The following is a 23,454-nucleotide window of genomic DNA, read 5'->3' as shown; positions in this document are numbered from 1 at the left end:
TCCAACAATTGTTTACAGACAGATTATTTCACTCATAATTCCCTGTATCACAATTCCAGTGGGTCAGAAGTGTACATAAGCTAAGTTTACTGTGCCTTTAAACAGCTTGGAAAATTCCAGAAAATGATGTCATGGCTTTCGAAGGATAATTGACATTATTTTAGTCAATTGGAAGTGTACCTGTGGATGTATTTCAAGGGCTACCTTCAAACTCAGTGCCTCTTTGCTTGACATCATGGGAAAATCAAAAGAAATCAGCCAAGACCTCAGAAAAAAAATTGTAGACCTCCACAAGTCTGGTTCATCCTTAGGAGCAATTTCCAAATGCCTGAAGGTACCACGTTCATCTGTACAAACAATAGTACTCAAGTATAAACACCATGGGACCACGCAGCTGTCATACCACTCAGGAAGGCGACGTGTTCTGTCTCCTAGAGATGAACGTACTTTGTTGTGAAAAGTGCAAATCAATCCCAGAACAACAGCAAAGGACCATGTGAAGATGCTGGAGGAAACAGGTACAAAAGTATCTATATCCACACTAAAATTAGTCCTATATCGACATAACATGAAAGGCCGCTCAGCAAGGAAGGAAGCCACTGCTCAAAAACCTCCATAAAAAAACAGTACGGTTTGCAACTGCACATTGGGGWCAAAGATTGTACTTTTTGGAGAAATGTCCTCTGGTCTGATGAAACAAAAATAGAACTGTTTGGCAATAATGACCATCGTTATGTTTGGAGGAAAAAGGGAGAGGCTTGCAAGCCGAAGAACACCATCCCAACCATGAAGCAGGGGGTGGCAGCATCATGTTGTGGGGGTGCTTTGCTGCAGGAGGGACTGGTGCACTTCACAAAATAGATGGCATCATGAGGCAGGAAAATGATGTGGATATAATGAAGCAACATCTCAAGACATCAGTCAGGAAGTTAAAGCTTGGTCGCAAATGGGTCTTCCAAGTGGACAATGACCCCAAGCATACTTCCAAAGTTGTGGCAAAATGGCTTAAGGACAACTATTGGAGTGGCCATCACAAAGCCCTGACCTCAATCCTATAGAAAATCTGTGGGCAGAACTGATAAAGCATGTGCGAGCAAGGTGGCCTACAAACCTGACTCAGTTACACCAGCTCTGTCAGGAGGAATAGGCCAAAATTCACCCAACTTATTGTGGGAAGCTTGTGGAAGGCTACCTGAAACGTTTGACCAAGTTAAACAATTTAAAGGCAATGCCACCAAATACTAATTGAGTGTATGTAAACTTCTGACCCACTGGGAATGTGATGAAAGAAATAAAATATGAAATAAATCGTTCTCTCTGCTATTATTCTGACATTTCACATTCTTAAAATAAAGTGGTGATCCTAACTGACCTAAGACATGGAATTTTTACTAGGATTAAATGTCAGGAAATGTGAAAAACTGAGTTTAAATGTATTTGGCTAAGGTGTATGTAAACTTCAGAATTCGACTGTGTATATATATATATATACTGTACATACATTTGTTTTATTATTTATTTTTTACTTTTACTTCACTACATTCCTAAAAGAAAGATGTACTTCRTACTCCATACACTTTCCTTGACACCCAAAAGTACTCGTTACATTTTGAATGCTTAGCAGGACAGGAAAATGGTCCAATTCACGCACTTATCAAGAAAACATCCCTGGTCTACCCTATTACCTCTGATCTGATGGACACACTAAACACAAATGCTTCATTTGTATGTTATGTCTGCATGTTGGAGTGTGCCCCTGGCTATCTATAAATAAATACAAAATAAGAAAACTGTGCCATCTGGTTTGCTTAATATAAGCAATTTTTAATTATTTATACTTTTACTTTTGATACTTAAGTATATTTAAAATCAAATACTTTCAGACTCAAGTAGTAGTTACCTGGTTGACTTTCACTTTTACTTGAGTCATTTTCTATCAAGGTATCTTTACTTTTACTCAAGTATGACAATTGGGTACTTTTTCCACCACTGCCAAACAGATTAAATAACACATATTGTATATCTAGCAAGCTAGGTAGCTATGTTACTAGCAAACAGTGAGGATTAACATTAATACAAAAATTTACCATTTTAAATCTCTAAAACTGACGTTGGTTTTACTATTAAAATATTTGCCTAAGCATGCCTGATAGACATGTCTGTAGGTAGAATACTGTCTGCCTACCTATGTACCTAGGCAGACATGTTCTGGTCACTGTGCATAAGTTGAGGGTTATGCCATATTTATTTATATTAAGCGAAATATTGTTGTAAATGTAATCTCTATGACTGTTGATGTTATGTTGGCACAGTTCAACTGTTGTTCAAACTACAATAGGAGTAATTTATTTAATTTGTTTGTCTTAGACAATACCATGGTGCCTGGCTTCTTCCTGGAGTGGATTCTAGACACAAACAGAATTACTTGGTCATGTAGGGGTCCACATTTTGTTTTTTTCCCTAGCTGATTCAAATAATCGAAGCTTGATGAAGAGTTCATTATTTTAATCAGCTGTGTAGTGCTAGGGCAAAAACCAAAACGTGCACCCCTTGGGGTACCCAGGACCAAATTTGGGAAATGCTGGTCTAAGCACAACCCAAAACACCTTGCCTTATTTAAAAGTGCTGTCTTTAAACCTCCCCCAGCCCATTGACTTTGACAGATCATTCTTGTCAATAGTAGCCCTTTGCGGGGGCTTTTGGTAGACATGTCTTTTCATTGTGTTTTGAGAATCTGCAGAGAGAAGAATGAGGTGGTTCTGTCATTACTGTTGGAGTCTTGATTTTATACCTTTCAGTGTCTCCTGCTGGTTTCTGTCCCACAATCTTGTGCTCCATAATTGCAAGGTGTGCCCGCTCCCTCATGCTTTTGTAGCCAAAATGCTGCCGCCTTCGGGTATTTTTCAGCAGGGCACTGTGGAATGACTCCAGATAACCTGAGTATTACAAAGAGAAAAGGTCAAAAGAGAAGAGGGGTAGATTAAATTGATTACATGGTCTGAAAGGTGCTCTGTGGTCCAACAGAAGTTCTGAGATTGCTGGATGTTGTTCGTTTGAAGTACACAATGCCATCGTCCAAGTTTGTGAGCATGCCCCATCTACCTTAGCGGGCAGTATCTGCATTTGCTATTAATGCCGGACTTTGTGGTTCATTATGAGCAGCGAATATACAGGAAGTCAAAACTTCCCGATTCTACCAGTGAAATGAAAATGTGCTAGTTCTAGCTTGCGGTTTGGATAATGTTTATGATAAAAATGTAATGTTGTTAATATAGTAATGACTATATGCCGTGGCAGAGCTAGGGTGAAATTCCCCTTTAAGCTTGAAAAGCTGGTGAATGGCAAGTTGAACGGTTGCCATTAAGGAGAATCGCCATATTCCATGTGTCCTGTAAAGCCATATTCTGGTTCAGATCGTAGTCAGATATGACTGTACTGCGCAGCAGAGCATGAGCAAATGTCTCAGCTTCACAATGTTAGTGATCAATTTAGTGTTACCCGAGCCCTGCCCGTACCTTAGTTATGGATTAAAAACAGGCCTTACCCACCCCTAACATGAAGTTTAATGTCGGGTAGCAGAACTCTACTTTGCAGCCTGAATGGAGAATATTTTATGTACAAAACAGTCCATGGGGGATATGAGCACAGATAGAACAATGAGACAGATATTTCACCGGATGTATAAATGTGAAGCATCCACTTGGCGTTTCCACTCACTACCAAATATGGTTGTGAGAGGAAGCTCACTGGCCAGCAGTGGGAGAAGATGGAACGAGATGGATTTTGGCCGACATTCCGCAAATTTTGTCATCGATGAAACATTTGATCTCATTACAGTTTTCTGTTCTCAAAACTAGAATATGTTATGAACAGAGTGGACTAAGTTTTGTAGACTTTACCCTTTGCAAAAGCTTTTTAAAATGCCATTGTTTGTTCTGCCCACTATGACTAATTTGTTCCCGTTGGAAACGGCAGGCTGTGGTCCATCTTGTGTATAGCCAGTTGCATAGATTCCATTTGGACGGTAAGATGAAACGACTCAATATCGCGACCTATCGAACTTTAGGCTAGTGAACGCGTTATTATTGTATTAGACTCACTTTAAGTATAATTGGTTGTTTTCCTCCTCATGATCAATAATATACTTATTTATCATTGGATATTATTATTATAATACCGAATACAGCATTCATTAACGTTGCAACAATTAACACGGTGTGCAAAGCTGTTGTTTTTTTRCCATCTCGATTTCGGATCATGTCTATTAAGACCGGTTTCCATCGGAGGTAAATAAAGGACGAACCAAGCTACTTCCTGTTTTGATATTTTTTTGGGGGGGTTGTTTCGTTTCACTATCGTAGCTAGGAGAGAGACAAGCCAGATAGATAGCTACAATGAAACGCTATCACTTTACTAACAGGTAGGCTGTTAAAAAACAAGACTGATACAAACTAGCGATACCGACATAGGTACCGTTGTGCTTTGGAGGTTCCAACTGTTTTTGTGCTTGTGGAATATGGCACTGAGTTCTGGCGGTTGGGGTAAACCGCCTGTGCCAGCCCCGTCCCAGTCTGTACATGGCGGGCCCGCGCTGGCTAACTGCAATACCGTTTTGATGTCGGTACGGGTGTCGGTTTGCCATTCGGGTATTCGACCGCTTTGCCTCCCTGGAGCTGGCGATGAGGCTCTCCGTCTTCAACTTAGCATGGACCCCAGCAAAGCTGGAGAGTTTCGGCTAGCACTGAGGGACATTAGCGGAAGCGGCCGTAGTGTGGTAAGATACACTGCTCTGTAACGTCTAGATCTACTGTATCTCGACAACTGATGTAATGCCATGCAATACATTTCATGCGTTGACATGAGAAATTGCACACATGTGTTTGTTGGTTGGAGCAATATCTGTTAACAGAAAATACAGTAGTCACTGAATTGGAATATTGTTTAATCAAATACTACAGTAATCCTATTGGTGGGAAACGGTGTATTGTGATGATTACAGTTTACTTATCTGTCCTTTGTGTTTGTCTGTACAAGGGAAGACAAAATGTTCTTTATGGAAGATTATTCCAGCATGTAAACAACTAAACATCAAAGTTAGCACATTGCCACTGGGGTTACAGTTTGTCCCTCTAAGGTGAAGTAGGTGAAGTAGGTCCATATCCATGAAGTCCACAAAGATAAGAGATCTAAGCAAATTATTCTCTTTATTTCTTTCTCCCAGTTCATTGCCGAGTTTGACCTGCGCTCTGTGCAGTATGAGGTCAAGTCCCCATGCCTTCACGAGATGCACTTGGCCACGCCCCCTCATGACTGTATCCGCTTCAACTTCCGCTGTGACCTGGAGGCTGAGCAGTGGGCCACTGTGGTGATGTCATCACTAAGAGAGGCACACAGAGGTCAGAGGGCATGGCAGTCTTTTTCCCTCTTGTTTGCTTGCTTAGATGCATTCATGTCGTTGTGTATTAGGAGTGTCTTCCTAGTATACCATACTGTGGCTAGCACAATTGACCACTCTCTCCCTCACTGTAGTTGCTGTAAATAGTTCCCCACATCCTATGGATGACCGACAGCAGCACGCAGCAGAAGCTCTAGAACAGTGCAGCACAGCCTCCTTACCACTCACTGGTGAGTCCCCTCACCACACGATTCCCCCACTCTCTTTCTACCACATTTGCAAGACTACATAGGGTAAATTTTTCTGTGTGTGAGTGAACATGTACTCTCTCTGAAGAGGAGCTGTGCTTGGAGCTTGCCCGGGCGATCGAGGCAGGTGACAGCCAGGGTGCTGCTCAGCACGCGTCTGCTCTAGCTCGTCAGAAGGCAGTGCTCACTATCCAACTGTCTGAGAAGAGTTACGCCGAAGGAGAGATAAGGTGAGAAGTAACAGGCAGTAGCTTGGGAGTAGTCTTAAAGAACATGGATAATTTGTGCTAATAAAGTTTCATGTCTCTATTGCAGTTTGTCTGTGGCAGTGGAAGACATCTCCTCTTCCTGTTGCGTCACAGTGAAAGTCTTTCCCCACATGACTGTCGCAGCACTCAAGCAGCAGGTCAGATACATTTCTGTCTCTGTTTGCTAGAATATTTGGGTTACATTCGGCAAATGAAACTGTCCACAAATCTCTCCTCTGTCATTGCTCTCTCTCAGGTGTTTTTGGAGTATGGCTTTCACCCTCGCGTGCAGCGCTGGGTGATTGGACAATGCCTGTGCACAGAGCCTAGGTCCCTGGCCTCGTATGGGGTCCAGAGGGATGGGGATACGGCCTACCTTTACTTGGTCTCAGCCCGCCACGCCCGCCTCACCCGCCAGCTATTCCATCAGGACCAGGAGGGTGCCCAACTCACCCCACCCCCCAGCAACGGGCCTKTGTCCCAGGACTGGAGGGGCTACAGCACCCTGCCCTCCAGGCTCAGCCACAACACCCAGGGTAAGTTTACCTCTTGGCATGCACTTACACACATGCGRACACATGACTGAACTCCTTTTTCATTGTTGTGATTGGCTGTAGGGAGCACCGGAAGTGGGGCCGAGAGGTTGGGTACGAGCGAGATCCGAGACGCCCTCAACCTGGAGACGCTGCATCTTATCGATAAACCTGATAAGCCCAGCAAAGCCAGTAAAACACAGGTCAACCCCGATGTTTAAATTTGTGATTGACTGTTTTTACGCAAGATGATCGAGTTGAGCACCTACTCTTCTTTTACTTGATAGTTCRATGTAGCTAGTGTACCGCTGAACATCACTGGTTGTGATACACTAATAGAAAGTTCCTACTCTCACACACATCCTCTCTGTCCTTCTGATCTGCAGACCGAATGGGCGTGTCCCTCCTGCACCTTCATCAACAAGCCTACCCGACCAGGCTGTGAGATCTGCAGTACAGCCAGACCTGACTCACGCAAGCACAGCCGCATACAACAGGTACTGTATCTATGGCATGCCTACAGACAGATGGCACACATCACCGTTATTCTCCCTTTAGTAAACTATAGTATTTTCTTTATTCTCATCTGTGTGATAAAGGAGAAAGGAAGAAGAGAGGAGCAGATCAGTGCATTGAGCAGTTAACTGCCTCAACCGTAACCTATACAATAACCTGGAAGACTGATCACTCACACACCAACTTAGAGCTACAAACCCACCACCACTACTGACATACTATGATGACACCTCTGGACGCTGCAGCACAAACATTGAACTCCACTTGCTGAGGCTCACAAAAGGAACTACCTGTATAGTCAATGAGCTGGCTTTTGACTCTGTGGACATGAGTCAGCATCCTTTGCCTTGTGGCAGACTTTACCATTTATTTATTTTACATAAGGGATGGGGGGGTGGACTAGTCCAATATTTATTTTAGAGGGGTGGGTGGTGCTTCTCTCATCCCTCTACCTGATATATCTCAGATGAGATAATATTGTATATTTTTGAAGTTGGCCAACTGTGAAAGTCGATACTTTGAAAGCTGAAAAAAGCTGTTTTTAAAACCCGGGCCTGTATTTAAACAGTCTCAGAGTAGGAGTGCTGGCTGTCCCAACCCCCCCCAAAAATATTGGTTGACCGAAAGTAGTCTGTTCTTTCGACCAATCGATTGGTCAAAAATGTTTTTTTCCCATATATAGACACACCCTATGTGTTTTAATAAAATCAACTATATTCACTGAGCTTGTCTGCTGCTTTTAATGGCGCTGCCAGGTAGCCTTGGTCTACTTCTATGCGTAATCAGGTGCATATCTTTACTCAACATTGAGTGCTCCAAACAAAAAAGACTGAGTAAATTGACAACTAAAAAATGGAATGAAATAAACCTAAACTTGTTTCTCACAAGTGTAGTATATGTTGTGCACTCCGCAAACAGTGTCCACTTCGACAATGAGAACGGTAAGACTAATAATACTGAATGCATTCACAGAAACTACCGTAAATAAATTAACAGTAAATGTACTACTGGTGATACGGGTGTGCCATCCTCGCGGCCTCCAATGGATTTGTACACTGAGACAGGCGCGAATCAGACAGGTCTCACGTGCCATAAAAAATACATAAAATCAAATCTTCATTGTCACATACACATGGTTAGCAGATGTTAATGCGAGTGTAGCGAAATGCTTGTGCTTCTAGTTCCGACAATGCAGTAATAACCAACGAGTAATCGAACCTAACCATTTCTGCTCAATTTGACTGCTCAACTAAAATCTTGGTCGACCAGTTGACTAAATTTTTATTTATTTTTTTCCCGTTATTTTACCAGGTAAGTTGACTGAGAACACGTTCTCATTTGCAGCAACGACCTGGGGAATAGTTACGGGGAGAGGAGGGGGATGAATGAGCCAATTATAAACTGGGGATTATTAGGTGATGGTTGAGGGCCAGATTGGGAATTTAGCCAGGACACCGGGGTTAACACCCCTACTCTTACGATAAGTGCCATGGGATCTTTAATGACCTCAGAGAGTCAGGACACCCGTTTAACGTCCCATCCGAAAGACAGCACCCTACACAGAGCAGTGTCCCCAATCACTGCCCTGGGATCTTTGTTTAGACCAGAGGAAAGAGTGCCTCCTACTGGCCCTCCAACACCACTTCCAGCAGCACCTGGTCTCCCATCCAGGGACTGACCAGGACCAACCCTGCTTAGCTTCAGAAGCAAGCCAGCAGTGGTATGCAGGGTGGTATGCTGCTGGCATGGGGTGAGCCCATGCCAGCAGCATATGGGGTGAGCCCTACTAGGATCAGATTAGATCATAATTAAATAAACATGGGGGACCTGATCCTAGATCAGCAATCCTACTCTGAGACAATGAGGGGATTCGATTAATGCCCCAGGTGAACCGGGTAAGAGTTGATTGCGTTCCAGTTGGAACCGAGCGTGAGCCAGGTGCCCTGCTGTTGACGGTGAAGTCAGCTCAAAGCAACCATGATGTAGGTTAAGCAGGTGGGGTAATGAGTAGGATTCTGTGTTTTCACATGCAAACATGATTGCGTGGATAAAAACACTGACAATGAAAACTAGTTAAATTCMAACAGGTTTTTTATGTAAAAGATGTTTCTGAATGATGCCTTGTTGACATGACCGAGCGGCGCAGATTGCTGTTTGATTTGAGATTGGCGCTTCTCTCTCACCGCTTTTGCCCGTTCATGGTTCAGCTTAATCAGGCACCCTCAGTGTGAATACAGGCCCAGGTCTGGTCTGTCATTGGTTGGTGCCATATTGTTTTATAGGAGGGCAATTGCTTGCTAGGAGGCTGTGGAAGTGACAGGGTTTTAAAAGTGCTTTTATTTTTATAACATTGTATTTAGTGTTTTAACAGAATGTTTGGCAATGTTGACGCGTAATGCGTTTCACCTACTTGCCAATAAGTTTCTGTCTGAACTGTGATAGTGACAATGTTTTGGCAGGAACATGACTGTATAAAATGGTGTTAACTGAATAAACATAAGTTAATCAAGTTTGAATTAAGTTTTTATTTCAGCATTTATAAATTAGTGTTCAAGTACTTTTTTTTAAACATTTGAAAGTAAAGACAATTCTTAGTTCATACAGTAGATACAATTATGGATGTTTTTACTTACCATGAGGTTGGCAGTAGGATGTTGCTACCTCCTTAACATTCTATTTTGTCCCTTCCAATGTCAGTGGAACTGTTGTTCAGTTTGATCAATTAGCAGAATATTCACTAACATAACCAAGAAARATCCAAAACAGTTTCAGTTATGTATTTGGGTATGATAAACCAAAACCATCCCATGCACACAAGCCTGAACCCAATACAATTCTGCCACACACGTCATTTATAAAAAATAAAATACTTTAACATCTGACCCACAGATTTATTTTTTAAGAATCTTGTAAGAGTCTGCTGACTTCAACAGGCTTCCTTTTAAAGAGGCATTTTCTCAGCCATCTGCACTACAGGTATGATTGAAGAATGAAGGAAGTATTAATCATGGGCTTTGCTACACAGAAAGCAGCAGTTGACTACTCCGTTGTCAACACGTTGATTAACCAGTAGATCTGTATCAATATCTTTGAAAATACCATAGAAGTATCATTAGCTTTTACAACAATTCAATCTGTTTTCTTTTTATCATATTTTGGACCAGTGTGAGAGTATCGCTCCACTAGCCTACCTATTGTTCCTGCAGATAATAGCCAAAAAGTCTACCAGTGTGCAACTGAGTCAATCACTTTAACATCACTGTCTGGCAAGTCCTGATGGACTTCATATCAAAAATACAAACGAGAACTTTAGTTTACTTGTCCCAATGTGATATCATAGACATAACTACATTGTATGATTTATGAATGTAAAGAATATGAGATCGCCTTTATTCAGTCAGTTCCACACCATTTATAAACTAGTCAAGCTTGCTGTTCGTCAATCAAATCAGAGTAAGCCTTTGTACCAGCACTTCGTGGCTGTATATGAATTGCAAAGGAAAATAAATTAYCGTGCCAGAAAACAATAGGCTAAATGGATTTCAGCTCATCATGACGACATTATATGGGACGTGCAAATTGACTCACAGACGATGAAGAAGCATCATGCTCTCACCCTTCGTGTAAAGAAATTTGACTGCAACCACAGCGTACACAACACACACCCACAGGTACGGAGAGGTGGGACAGACAGACTGTCAAACCAGCAGTGTTTCCCTGTCATCGCTCACTTTGTGATTGACAGGCACCTGTCCTATCAAGATCGCTAGAAGATGCATATCGTTCATTCTAGTGGGAGGGCTCGGCTGCCTATTTTACTGATATACGAATTGAAAAAGTAGCCTAGTTAATTTAAGTGGAAAAAGTACCCGGCTTAAAATGAGTGTGTAACCGGCTCTATAGCCGACAGCCGGCGCTAGTGGGAAAACAGGTTGTGTTTTCTTTGAGTGTGTGTATTTGAGAGGGAGAGAAAGAGAGGGATGTGAGGGTGTGTGTGTACCTGTGTGTGTTGTGTGGCAGGGCCTGCTGTGTAGATGACAATAGCAGTGAGGACCACAGTTTCAGTCTCAGACACAGGGAAGTGTTACATAGCCATCTGCTGAGAGAGGATGGGGAGGGTGTACAGAGCTACCCCTGTCATATGACTGATCACTACTGGAGTCAGTATAAACAGGATCCCTGGGCTGATGGGAGGACAGACGAGGAGAAAGTAAATTCCAACCATCCTCCCCTCTTGGCCAGGTCTCCCTTCGGAAAAAAGGTAATCTGACCTCAATTGGACTACCTGGTTAAATAACGGTTAAATAAAACTAGAATCCCCAAGGTCCCAGAGGTTGAAGYACACACGCAGCAGCATGATGACAGCCAGCGGGCCGAAGGCGGGCATGTAGTAACCACTGGAGGCAAAGCGAGAGAGTGAGGGCATGAGAAGTAGAACTGGTGCAGACGCTCCAGGAGGTTGTTCAGCTTCCGGTATATCCCCTCCAGGAGCCTGAGGATGAGGGACACACACAGGTTTATTTGCATGGAATTTTAAGAGTGAAAATGTCACCATAGAAATTACAAAAATGTTAATGTTTTCTGATCATCTGAATTGAAGCTTGGACATCAGTAGTTGACCTGCCAATGGTGGTGGTGTCAGTCTTATACTGTCTGAAGGTGTTGATGCCCCTGACGGTGGCAGCCTGTTATGAGAATCATGTTCTCGATGTTCATAAACCAATTCAATTTAACTACTCAGTCTGCTATATCAGGATTTGTAGGATACTGATAGAAATGAAAACAGACAGAGGCCAGTCTACAATAGTCATGAATGTTTATTTACGAGAGCTCTGCTAATCATTTCCTGTACATTGGTCTATATACCGCACATTTCGTCATAAATGTCCCTCCTCCTCTCCGAGACAATGACAATATAGTTTACAAGTCTTCTCTTTCTTATACATTGTCTGCCACCTGTTATACAATCTACTACAAGCCCAAGGTCTCTCCCCTCCCTGGGTGGGGACAGAATGTCCTGTAAGGAACACAGTAGTCCAGCTTGTCTGTCGATAGCTCCTCTTATCATTTGTTTCACACTTGCACCCTGCCTACGTACCAAAAAGGAACAAAAAGTCCCCGTTCCAATTCTGACCAAAACCACACACATCAGATTTATAGTTGTATGATAAATAAATGTCATACAATCATACAATGACAGGGTAGAATTCTGTTAGTTATAGTACTACGTTAAATGTATACATCATTTAGTCATTATTCATAAAATTCATAACACAGCCTCTATGTGGTATGTAAGGAATGGGCCGTGGTTCCCCCAGGGCCGCCCGCTGGCCTGCTTCAACAGCATCATGGTCTGGGCCACGTAGCTGTAGRCCAACGTCATTCCTCTGGAGCTGGATGGAGAGAGGGCAGTCAGCATGACAGCCAGATAATTAAACATGTTATTACTGGCTCGTCCTTACCTGACACAAATACAGAGGAAGGGACAAGCTGAAATGTTTGTGGTGTGCTATTATTAGACCTCTGAAAACATTTGTTTTAAATATAAGTACCTTCTGCAAGTATATCAAATGAATTACTCACTGAAGTAACTACTGGCATTTGGACTTCCTCCTTACCTTTCCCTGGATGGTACACAGGTATACCATATTCTGGCAGAAGGCTTAGAAGAGGTTGGCCAGGTTCAGGTTTTGGCAGCTGGCCATTGAGCCCCTCCAGCACCAGGTGCAGACTGGTGATGATGTCACTGCTCTGCTCCAGAGACAATGCTGCCTGGATGGAGCCACCTCTCCCCTGCAGCGGAGACCAGTCACCACCTGGGGGACCCAGAGTGAGGCACAGTGTTGGCAGGTTTGGGGTTGATGGTATAGAGACATTGAGAATACATACAGAGTCCATAATGGTGTCTCTACGACTGGTGCATTTTAGGGTTACATCATTACAGAGATGCAGGTACTGACCAGTGGTGTTGGTGTGGTGGTATCCCTCGAGCCAGGCCTGCATGCCGATCAGTTCATGTTCATTGACCAGAAAGATATCCTTAGCCCAGTGGATCTGACCTGAGAAGAGACCGAATCATTGACTGATTAATTAAAGAAAGAAGGTAGGGGTGTATGCTTGTGTGGTGCTTCTCCAATGGTCTGTGTAAGTAGTAAACTTGCTTACTCCTGAAATACTGGGCAAGGCCCAGCCTGGTTGTTGTTGTTTCCCTCACTACAGGGGGCGCTCAGCACCAGGGCTTCAGTATGAGGGGCTCTGGGGGCCTGCAGGATCCCATAAATGTTAGTGCCATGCACCATCTGACCGAGACTGACAGACAAACAGAGAAAGGATGAGTGAGAGAAGAAGAAGAAATTAAAGCCTGAGAGGAAGGAATGCATCTGTGTGAAAGTGTGTGCACACTGTGATCAAATTAAATGCATGTTTAGACAACTTTGTCTTAGCACACACTCGCATATCTCTTTGTTTTCATCGGGAAGGGAAGTTTGCAGGTGAAGCTCTGAGTAAACACTTCCCAGCCTTGAGACTGCATAGTGTCACCAGCCAATCCACCGGCATCCCACTACAGAGGAGAGGAAGAGAAACGCAGAAGGAAATTATGGGAGAGACAGGGGGATTATATCATTCTTACAGCTGGAATTGTGATAGGTAAATTAAGCACTGAATGTCAAAGTTGGGGTTAGTGATAGGAAGGGCAGATCATTTTCTGACCTAGAGATAGGCAATAGGAAGAAGGCTTATCAGGCTGACCAACACAGTCTCACATTCAATTCGCGCATATATGTACAAAATGTATTTCAGCAGATTTCGTGCGTTTTTGTGCATTTTTGGGCTGGTTAAATTCGTTTGAAAATACACGAATTTCTGTGCTACTTAATTCGTGCGAAAAGACACGAATTAACCAGTAGGCGACAAGCCTTTGCAACAACCATATAGACGCGATAATTTATATTTCATTTTTGTTCTTCTAATGGCTAATTCAACGTCATGAATATACGAAATGTTGCTTTGTTTAACCATTGTTTAAAATGTGTCGTTGTATGCCTAATTGTACTGTTTTAGACTTGCTGAACAGAATTTTTGAGAAAAGACGCACATTACCTGCGACTTAATTCGTGGGAAATATGTTTATTAATGCCAATGCTGTTTTCTGTGCTTGATTTCGCTTAATACTTTGGATACTGGTGCACTTGTAATCAGAACGCCTTTTTGTCATGTAGGCAACCATACACGATTTTCTTCATAACCCATTTCATATTTCGTGGAGCCTAAATTACACAATTTTCTTCATAATGCATGTATTACATGTTAAGTAAAATAATGAATTATGTTGGCTTACACTTATGGCCTTTCCAAGGCCTTTCCATACCTTAAGGGAACATTTTAGCACTCGCCTATGGTTAGTGAGAAACGCCACATTGCAAATGTAAGGTCCCTTACTAGACGTCCTGCAACGTTCTAAAATTCGCGGACGGCGTCGGGCCGTGCGCGGGGGAGAGATCTTTCAGGAAGTCATCAAACTAAATCTCTCGGACGTTCGGTTTCGGTTTTATAAAAAACACATTTTGGTCATTTTTCCGCAGTCTAGGAATTCCCACCAGAGGGAAAATAAATAATATTGCAAATGCACAAGCACATTGCAAATGCATGTGGCCTTTTCTCCTAAACGGAAAATATTTCGAAGACGTAATGGACAGTTGGCCCCGAACAAGATGGCGTCGAGGCCTCAACGCTTTTTAGTTATGGCCATTTTTCTGGGATTAAAGGTCAAAAACGTAAAGTAGGGTGCTAATTTGACCGCTTCACGTCAAAGTACATAGCATACGGTGTCAGGAAAAAAAGAACCAGCCATTTATCTATCGTAATTTAAGAGAAATCGTACATTGACAAACTGGTCATGTGTCACAAAAAGGAGTTAAAAAAAAAAAAGTTACAGATCCAGTTGCAGTGTGTTCAGACGAACATTTTTTAAGTGGGTCTCGAAGCTCTGCCACTGCATCGCAGTGCTAGCTGCGCCACCAGAGTCTCTGGGTTCGCGCCCAGGCTCTCGCCGCAGCCGGCCCGACCGGGAGGTCCGTTGGCCTAGCGTTGTCCGGTTAGGGAGGGTTTGGCCGGTAGGGATCCTTGTCTCATCGCGCTCCAGCGACTCCTGTGGCGGGCCGGGGGCAGTGCGCGCTAGCCAAGGGGGCCATGTGCACGGTGTTTCCTCCGACACATTGGTGCGGCTGGCTTCCGGGTTGGAGGCGCGCTGTTGTAAGAAGCAGTGCGGCTTGGTTGGGTTGTGCTTCGGAGGACGCGTGGCTTTCGACCTTCGTCTCTCCTGAGCCCATACGGGAGTTGTAGCGATGAGACAAGATAGTAATTACTAGCGATTGGATACCACGAAGAAAAGGGGATAAAGGATGGAGTGAAAAAGTACGGTGCTTAAAGACACACAAAGCCTGCAATGACATTGCCATTATCTCCAGGCCGTGCCGAGTTCAACGAGATGCCCGCGCTTGACCGTAGCTAGCTCGGTCTGAGTGCAGCGACAGGGACAAGAGAAGGACCCAAATGACCCTTTGACCTCAATTTCATATTTTTTGCTTTTGGAACAGAGAGAAGAACCGTTAAGGTTAGAGCACAATTTGACCTCAGGAACGTTCCTAAGGTCCTCCCGATCTGTGCAAGCCTAACATTGACCGTGTGGCATTAACCCTTAATAGTTAAAAGAAGGTGTTTACATCAAACAGTTTACAATGACATGTCTCCCCATAGGAATACATTGCCTGCTCCCCTAAATTCAACCTGAAGCCTATGTGGGTTAAATAATGCCTTATGAACCTGTCGTCGATGACAATCCATCAGGCCACTATGAGGTCTACCTGTGTCGATTCTAAGCTTCCTGGAGCAACCGGAAGTGGTTAAATCACCCTAAAAGTGTTTGCCATACCCAACCTGCAGTTTGAGAGAATAGTGCATTCAACCCTATGTAAATCAGTGAGTTCTTAACGTATAGACTTAAAACTCAGGATTCTGTAAAAGCCCACTCCAATGAGGATATGTGTTTACTTTCAGCTTCCTGTGCCAACCGGAAGTGCCATAATTGGTGTCAAAAGGGCTGTTTCGAAGGGTTAAAAAGTCAAATCTTTCCAAAATTAATATATGTGAATAGGCAACCCTCATGACTGTAAATCAGTCATTCATCCCATCAGATTTCAAGGAAAAATTTACACACCCACACAGAAAGGATGGAGTGACACACTGAGGGGCTTAGAGGCAGACAGTGCCTGCAATAGTTACTTTTTTGTTTGAACTTTTAAAGAACCGTCAGACCTAGAGTTCTGAAACTTACAAACCTGTTCTAGAGCTCAGGTCGATTAAGCACGGTGAGTTATGTGGTTCTAGACGGTTTCGGACCGATAAAAAGCCTCGGTGCATTTGCATGACTTCAATTCATTTTGAGCATTAACAAATGGTGACATTTAGAAAAGTCCCAGAGTTGCAAGACTAGGTGCATTGAAACCGGCTCGGCCCATAGAGACGGACCCCGACATTTCTGTCCGATAGCTCATTCAAGGACCCCGTAGCAAGGCATGGAAAAAAGTGGAATTTCAGCACCAATTAAGGTTTTGCTCGGGCACCGAATGACCTATCGAGACGAAACTTGGGATTCGAGGTCGCCTCACATAGGGCTAAACATAATGTGAAAACTGGACCCGCAGCTAGAACATAACTACGTATTATTTGTTTTATTATGGTTTAAATGGAAGGCGCTGTGAATTTTGGGCCGCTGAAATATGTGATAGTTGGCTTCTAAACGAGTTGGAAAAAGTGAGTTTGGAGTCAGATGGTATCAGTTTGGTGTCTGAAAATATCTAATTGGCTGATGGACACTGACTTGCTAGTTGACTTTTGTGCATTTGCAATATGTTTCAACAGTGAAAAACCACCAAAATAGCATTCTGAAATCACCACTAAAAATGACATCACCATAGCCGTGCCGAGTTCAACGAGATGCCCCGTTGACCGTAGCTTGCTCGGTCTGAGCGCAGCGACAAGAAGATGACCCTTGACCTACATTTAAGTCTTTTGCTTTTGGGAGACAGAGAGAGAACTGTTAAGGTTTAGAAGCACAATTTGACCTCAGGAACGTTCCTAAGGTCTCTGTGCAAGCCTAACATTGACCGTGTGGCATTAACCCTTAACAGTTAAAGAAGGTGTTTCATCAAACAGTTTACAATGACATCTCACCCCATAGGAACACATTGCCTGCACCCCTAAATTCAACCTGAAGCCTATGTGGGTTATGAATGTCTTATGAACCTGTCTTCAATGACAATCCATCAAGCCACTATGAGGTCTACCTGTGTTGATTCTAAGCTTCCTGGAGCAACCGGAAGTGATAAACACCCTAAAGTGTTTTGCCATACCCAACCAGCAGTTTGTGATATATAGTGCATTCAACCCTGTGTAAATCAGTCAGTTCTTAACGTATAGACTTAAAACTCAGGATTCTGTAAAAGCATACCCGATCAGGATATGTATTTACTTATAGCTTCCTGTGCCAACCGGAAGTGCCTTAAAATGGGGTCATAGGTGGTTTCGAAGGTTTAAAAAAGTCAGATCTTTCCAAAACTTTAAATGTGTGAATCGGTCAACCCTCATGAACTGTAAATCAGTAATTTCGCTAAACAGATGTCAAAGAAAAGCTCTCTCACAACACACACACACACACACACACACACACACACAGCAAGGATGGAGTGAAAAAGTATGGTGCTTAAAGACACACAGAGCCTTAAATGCTTTTAGGGGGGATCCAGACTTCCATACCCGCTCTGGGAGCGCTATACRACCGCCCCAAATCAATGGGTGCTGGCCTGAGTGATTTATGGAGGTTTTCAAAAAATATTCTGTTTTTTCTTCTGGAAAATATTTTATGTTTTTTCTTCTCGAGTCAATGGCCTGAGTGATTTATGGAGGTTTTCAAAAAATATTCTAAGTCCAAACTTTTCATGCACCTGGTATTTTTTGGGGGTTACCAGGCGTCKTTTTTCAAAACGGTTGAAATTGCTTTTAGGGGGCATCCAGATTGTCACATGACCGGATGAGGTAACTATTCTTGTTCTTCTTGTAACTTTCCGGTAGGCTAGAAGCTTTCCGGTGTTTTGCTGCTCGACACAGGTCGACGCAGGTATTGCACTTGATTTATCGTTATCGTAACCGTAGGTGCAGCCAAGTGGAAATACGAAAGCTTTCTAGCTATTTCGCACTGACGGTAATTTGAACACAAGAACGTTTCTAGTGAAAAGGTGCTTACACTCAGAGCCATGTATTTACACTCAGCCACCCTAGCCTTATTACGGGTTAACATTTTGGTAATTTTGGTTGGCCAACAAAATGTAAGACTACAATGACTGCATACGTTTCCCCAAATGTTATACGAAAAAAAAATGTTTTGTTATTGYTGGACAATGGCAAGGCTGCCATTGTATTTTCAGTTACATTCTGTTCAATAAAAATGGTTTACACGTTTATTTTTTAAGAAATACATGGAACTACAACCGAATAAAACARCATTAACCATCATGCATTGCTTACATTCATTCTATCCTGAAAAGTCTGTTCAGAAAAATCGAAAACAGTACATATAGGCATAAAACCACAATGTTTTAATAGGGATTAAATAAAGACAATATATATATAACCTCTTATGGTTAAATGGTTAAAAAAAAGACAAAATATCTATATATTCATAACGTAAAATAAATAAATACAGGCGATCGCGTCTATGGTTGTTGCAACGGCTTGTGTGTCGCCTACTGGTTAAATTCGTGTCTTTTCGCACGAATTAAGTAGCACAGAAATTCGTGTATTTTCGCACGAATTAAGTAGCACAGAAATTCGTGTATTTTCAAACGAATTGAACCACCCCAAAAATGCYCAAAAACGCACGAAATCTGCTGAAATACATTTTGTACATATATGCGCGAATTGAATGTGAGGCTGGGCTGGGCTGACTCACCCTACTTTTATAGGGGAACCATTTAAATGATACCCTACAAAGTGGATTGGGTAACTTACATCAAAAGGTTGCCCAGTTACATTCCATTCCCCAACGGATTCTCCCTCGGGATTCTACAAGGACTCACCAAATTGGTGCATTGAAACAGGTGYGAAGGTCGGTCAGGGCTCGCCTTTGGTTTGGGTCAGCAGTCCCATATTGTTGCCTTGTACCACTCACACTGGCTCAGTTGGACCCTAGGAAACTAAGACTCACACAATAATATAGCGTTAGCGCTCAACATCGTTAACCTAGCTAGCGTACCTGCTAACCCAATATTGATTGGGAAGATGTGTTAGCTGGCGTCATAGAACCAGGTACGTTGCACACGCAAATACAGAAACGGTGTTTATTTTCAACCAAACAATGTGTCTTAATACCTTTACAAATGTATAGTTATAAGCCAGAGCCTACCTCTCGGGCACAGTAAGTGTAACACCCAAGATGACAGGTGCAGCTAGGCCATACTGCGCTACATGTTTTTCCTCGTTTCTTACGGTACTATTGTGTGACGGACCAACTCAACTATCGCTTTAGCAAAAAAACACTTCACATTTTGTTCAGTATACATAAACATAGATTACTGTATTGTCATTTATGACTGGCTCTCCCTATTGGTTTGGAAGATGACCCTAGCGAAGTTTCACAGAAATCTATTACAAAAACACCCGGTTCAGGTGATGCTACAAATCAGTAGTTTTATTTTTGCTGACTGATTTATCTGATGTAGACCCTTATCTATGGCTCTGTCAACCAATCATCTCAGTCAAGTTTATGGATCATTCAAAACACAGACAGAACACATCAATGGGTTTAGATTTCATTTTTTATCAAGCATTTCATACAAAAGCATAACACGATTGTACAATAAAAAAAAGTTTACTCCATCTGCTCCTCTACCTCCCCTGCCTTTCACGCAGACCAATCTACCGCAAAGTCCAAGCTACATCACTCTCCAGTCAGCGCAGACACCTCCTGTAGATGCTGCCTTACCACCTCGTCCAACACTTTGCTGACGCCCTTACAGGCCGTCATTGCTGCCTCCATCAGTGTCTCTAGGTGGTCCTGGTGGAGACGGGCGTCCATCTGTAGCAGGGCGATGTGCCCGCCACGGGGCAACAATGCCAGGGCCAGTGATGTGCCCCCTCCACTCTCTTCAGCATGGCACAGGTCTGCCAATGGGGTCTCATCCACAAAGCCTGCAGTGCAGGCGCACACATAGTCACGCATGGGGATGCCCGCATCGACTACTGCCAGAGTGGCGGCGTTCACACACGCGCTGTAGTTCCCTCCATCTGACTGCAAGATCTGAGAGGGAAGAGGGAGTGTGAAATGTTTCAATTCAAGTCAGGATGTTTTTTTTAACCCCATCTTTCAGGGTTCAAATTGATGAAGAAATCTCAATACCCGAGAACATGAAACGAACCAAACAAAACTTAAAATTGGTTCCAAATCCCAAAGACAGGATATACAACCACTTTAATTTCACAATTTTATGAATAGCATCAGACTCCACCACAACCCATTTCATAYTTCATTCATATCTGAAATAGTGTGGTACCTTGACATAAATGTCTATTTGAGAGCGTGGGTACAGATTAGTCAACACTGCTGCCTCAAAAGTCTGCTTGAGGTGAAGGCTCATCTCTGTGGACTTGCGATCCCCGTGGGGTCTTCTCTTCCTCTCCGCTGTACTGAAGGTAGCCATGCTGTATTGGCAGTTGATGACAGCACGGTCATGGAGGGTCTTGCTGCGGGAGCCTCGCACCTGGAGAACAGAGTACATTTGATTTTAAATGCACTCCTCTCTTACCGCCTAACTGCAGTCTCACTGATTCTTCAGGTATTGCGCCAACTGTTCCTTCTCAATCACTGCATTGGTGGCAGCAGTGATATATACCCTCACGTTCTTAGGCCATAGATGGGAAAGTGTAGTCTCCCTGCGTATACTACCACATCTGCAAAGATGTCTGGACCTGCAGGGTGGCTAGTTTAGCTCTCTAGACTAGAACAAGGGGGCTGAACACATTTACGTTGGAAAAATTACAATTTGGATAAACAAACTGATCTGAAATGCTAGCCGAGCTGAATACATTCCCATAGCTAATTAATCTCAGTTGTATATTAGCTAGCGTGTTGTTATCTATGTAACGTTAGCTAACTGGGTATCTTGCTAACACGCTATTCTAGCAAGAAACTTACTTCATGAGGACCATACACAACTGCCAGCGCTTTGGTATTTCCCTGTTCTATGTACGCAGACCCGTCAGCTTGGGCAAATACACCCATACGAGCTTGTACTTTCCGCAGTTCAGCAGGTTTTCTTCCATCAAGACGATATCCTTGATCTGACAATAATTCCAAGCCTGCCATATTTTAACGTTTGAAATGGCGATAGAAAACTACGCACGTGTGTTATACACTACATTGCCCACTGGAGTAGATACGGTGGCTTTAGGCAACCAAAATAGTGATGTACACTTCGCGAACGATTCATTATTTTTGAACGACTATTTTCACTGACTCGATTTTTCGTTTTTCTGAGTGACTCGTTCATTTCAGTCGTTCGTTTGACCTACTAGTGCTGGTTGCAATGAGACAAACAGCAGGATTAATACACGCTCCTACGGCTCAGCGGCCCCAGAGATATGCTCCAACTACTAACTGTCTGTCATATGAGCGCAGTAAAATAGATCATGAAATAAGCATAGAGAAGAACAATGCATGTTTAGAACTGATAATTATTCACATAATGCAAGAATGAGTGCAATTAATTGATTATTGAATGTTATGGACACAGCTTTGTAGAACCAAAACATACACAGCCTCTGCTCAAATTACTCGAACTCGAGAACGAATCGTTTGGGACTGTGCTCATCACCCTCACAGCAAGCAATGCATTCCGCCAAGAGTTATTCACAATATAGTCTTGTTGCGCAACAACTAGATCTCGTTTCAAATGTATCAATAAATAATATTATTTGTATGCCTAGCAGTCAACAAATGTACATTGTTTAAAGCACACGTTTACAAGTCTTGTCACAAATGATAGCTCCAATATACCGCCTATGGTCATCGACTCGAGTTTTCAGTTCATCTTTCGCTGATTGGGGGTCCTACGTGCTCTGGGTATTWCTGATTCAAAGGAACGAAATGAGTCGAAAGATTCGTTCTTCTGACCGAACGAGTCGAAAAGATCCAAGTCAGTAATAAGAGCCGAACTTCCCATCACTAACCTATAAGTAAACCAAATACGGTGTGGCGACCTTACCAAGACATTTAAAGTAGTGATGAACTTTAAAAAACAAACAAATCTCTGATGTAAATTGCATGGAAATATAACAATTTTCCATTCACTCTTTTGCGAGCATGCGCGTGCTTTCTCATTTGTCGTATCACCACAAGCTCGCACTCATAAGTATCGCTTGAGTCCAACAAAATGGAATAAGGTTGTGGATAAAGTAATACACCATTTAATGTGTACCACCTCTAAAGACCTGCATCACTGTATAGAGCGCTTTGCTATTTACAAAATGATCTTTTTGTGTGCCTTTGTGTTTATCCATGGCCCTCTAGCCGAATATGTACTTGTAGCCCTTTCCTGCAGTCAAAATACCCAGTGTCCTCATGGGTGTAATATTATTTCCACTTATTAATAAACACCATGTACAACATTTTTTTTACAGAAAATTGTGTTTGTTATAAATCGTATCTGCTGTATATAAAGTGTAATATTTGGATGCAAACTCAAATTGGAATACATTTGAACTCTGTATCTGATATGGTACCAGTGTCTCCTTTTTWAAGCCCATAACCATGTGTGTGACGTATATAGTTTTGTTTCAAAGTAGATTTGTTTAAGACCAAGAAACACTGTGTGACCCTGATTTAGCCCACCGCAGTAAAAGGTTTTAAGGAGCCTACCCTTCGTTAATAGTTAAGGTCCAAGGACCTTATTTTTAGAAGTAGACTGGCTATGGCAGCCAAAACAGCCAAATACTCCATCTAAACGRGAATAGATTCTCAATTGCAATGTGGTTCTAGAAACGTAAAGCCTTTAACTTTCATATCACATCAAACTAATTTTACYAACGCGAAATACACACTTACTGTACACTGTTTTACCCGGCTTTATCACAGTTGCAGCAGACAATATTTTTCCTCAGAGACAACGTTTCTGACGGCCTTCTTCTGTTACATACAGGTGTTCGGAACATGCGAGATAACTAATTAGCACAGGTGGTCCTTCTGTCATCCGTAAACACGCGCTGTGACATGGATATGGCCGTGTGGGAACACTAACCCTATAAAAAGGTGTGTATCAATTATTTTTTCCCTCGCTGATATGAACGATAAGTATTATGCTTACAAAAAAATTATGCTTGTACCGCAAGCGATGCGTGTTAATGTTCAGACTGAGCGTCGAGGCTCTTAAACTCCCCCGTACAGAAGACGCCTCTGTTCAATA

General features: G+C 42.7%; 2 protein-coding genes and 2 pseudogenes across 2 annotated transcripts; 1 reads left to right on the top strand and 3 right to left on the bottom strand.

Moving 5' to 3' along the window:
* Window positions 1–4,299: 4,299 nt before the first annotated feature.
* On the top strand, window positions 4,300–9,449 carry LOC111979501 (ranBP-type and C3HC4-type zinc finger-containing protein 1). The gene is made up of 9 exons (XM_024010089.2): window positions 4,300–4,774; window positions 5,222–5,396; window positions 5,530–5,625; window positions 5,732–5,873; window positions 5,959–6,049; window positions 6,148–6,427; window positions 6,509–6,627; window positions 6,811–6,921; window positions 7,024–9,449. The coding sequence occupies exons 1-9, from the start codon at window positions 4,517–4,519 to the stop codon at window positions 7,066–7,068; spliced, it is 1,317 nt and encodes a 438-aa protein (XP_023865857.1). The 5' UTR covers window positions 4,300–4,516; the 3' UTR covers window positions 7,069–9,449.
* A 1,103-nt stretch (window positions 9,450–10,552) lies between these two features.
* LOC111979504 (glycosylphosphatidylinositol anchor attachment 1 protein-like) lies at window positions 10,553–11,668 on the bottom strand (annotated as a pseudogene).
* A 518-nt stretch (window positions 11,669–12,186) lies between these two features.
* Window positions 12,187–19,690, bottom strand: LOC111979604 (glycosylphosphatidylinositol anchor attachment 1 protein-like; annotated as a pseudogene).
* A 104-nt stretch (window positions 19,691–19,794) lies between these two features.
* exosc4 (exosome component 4) lies at window positions 19,795–21,427 on the bottom strand. The gene is made up of 3 exons (XM_024010092.2): window positions 21,189–21,427; window positions 20,548–20,754; window positions 19,795–20,294 (listed from the first exon to the last, which is right to left on the bottom strand). Exons 1-3 carry the CDS (start codon window positions 21,357–21,359, stop codon window positions 19,935–19,937), a joined length of 738 nt encoding a protein of 245 aa, XP_023865860.1. The 5' UTR covers window positions 21,360–21,427; the 3' UTR covers window positions 19,795–19,934.
* Window positions 21,428–23,454: the final 2,027 nt, after the last annotated feature.

This window comes from Salvelinus sp. IW2-2015, linkage group LG19 (genome assembly GCF_002910315.2).
Source record: "Salvelinus sp. IW2-2015 linkage group LG19, ASM291031v2, whole genome shotgun sequence".
Classification (NCBI taxonomy): domain Eukaryota; kingdom Metazoa; phylum Chordata; class Actinopteri; order Salmoniformes; family Salmonidae; genus Salvelinus; species Salvelinus sp. IW2-2015.
The sequence above is the reverse complement of the archived record's forward strand: the minus strand, read 5'-3'. Positions and strand labels throughout refer to the sequence as shown.

What these genes read in the sequence shown, in the direction of transcription:
- exosc4 (XM_024010092.2), bottom strand. Translation starts at nt 21,359, where the DNA reads ATGGCAGGCTTGGAATTATTGTCAGATCAAGGATATCGTCTTGATGGA. An exon ending in TTGTGTATGGTCCTCATGAA is followed by an intron (nt 20,755 to 21,188) that starts GTAAGTTTCTTG and finishes TCTGTTCTCCAG; the next exon opens with GTGCGAGGCTCCCGCAGCAA. An exon ending in AAATAGACATTTATGTCAAG is followed by an intron (nt 20,295 to 20,547) that starts GTACCACACTAT and finishes CTTCCCTCTCAG; the next exon opens with ATCTTGCAGTCAGATGGAGG.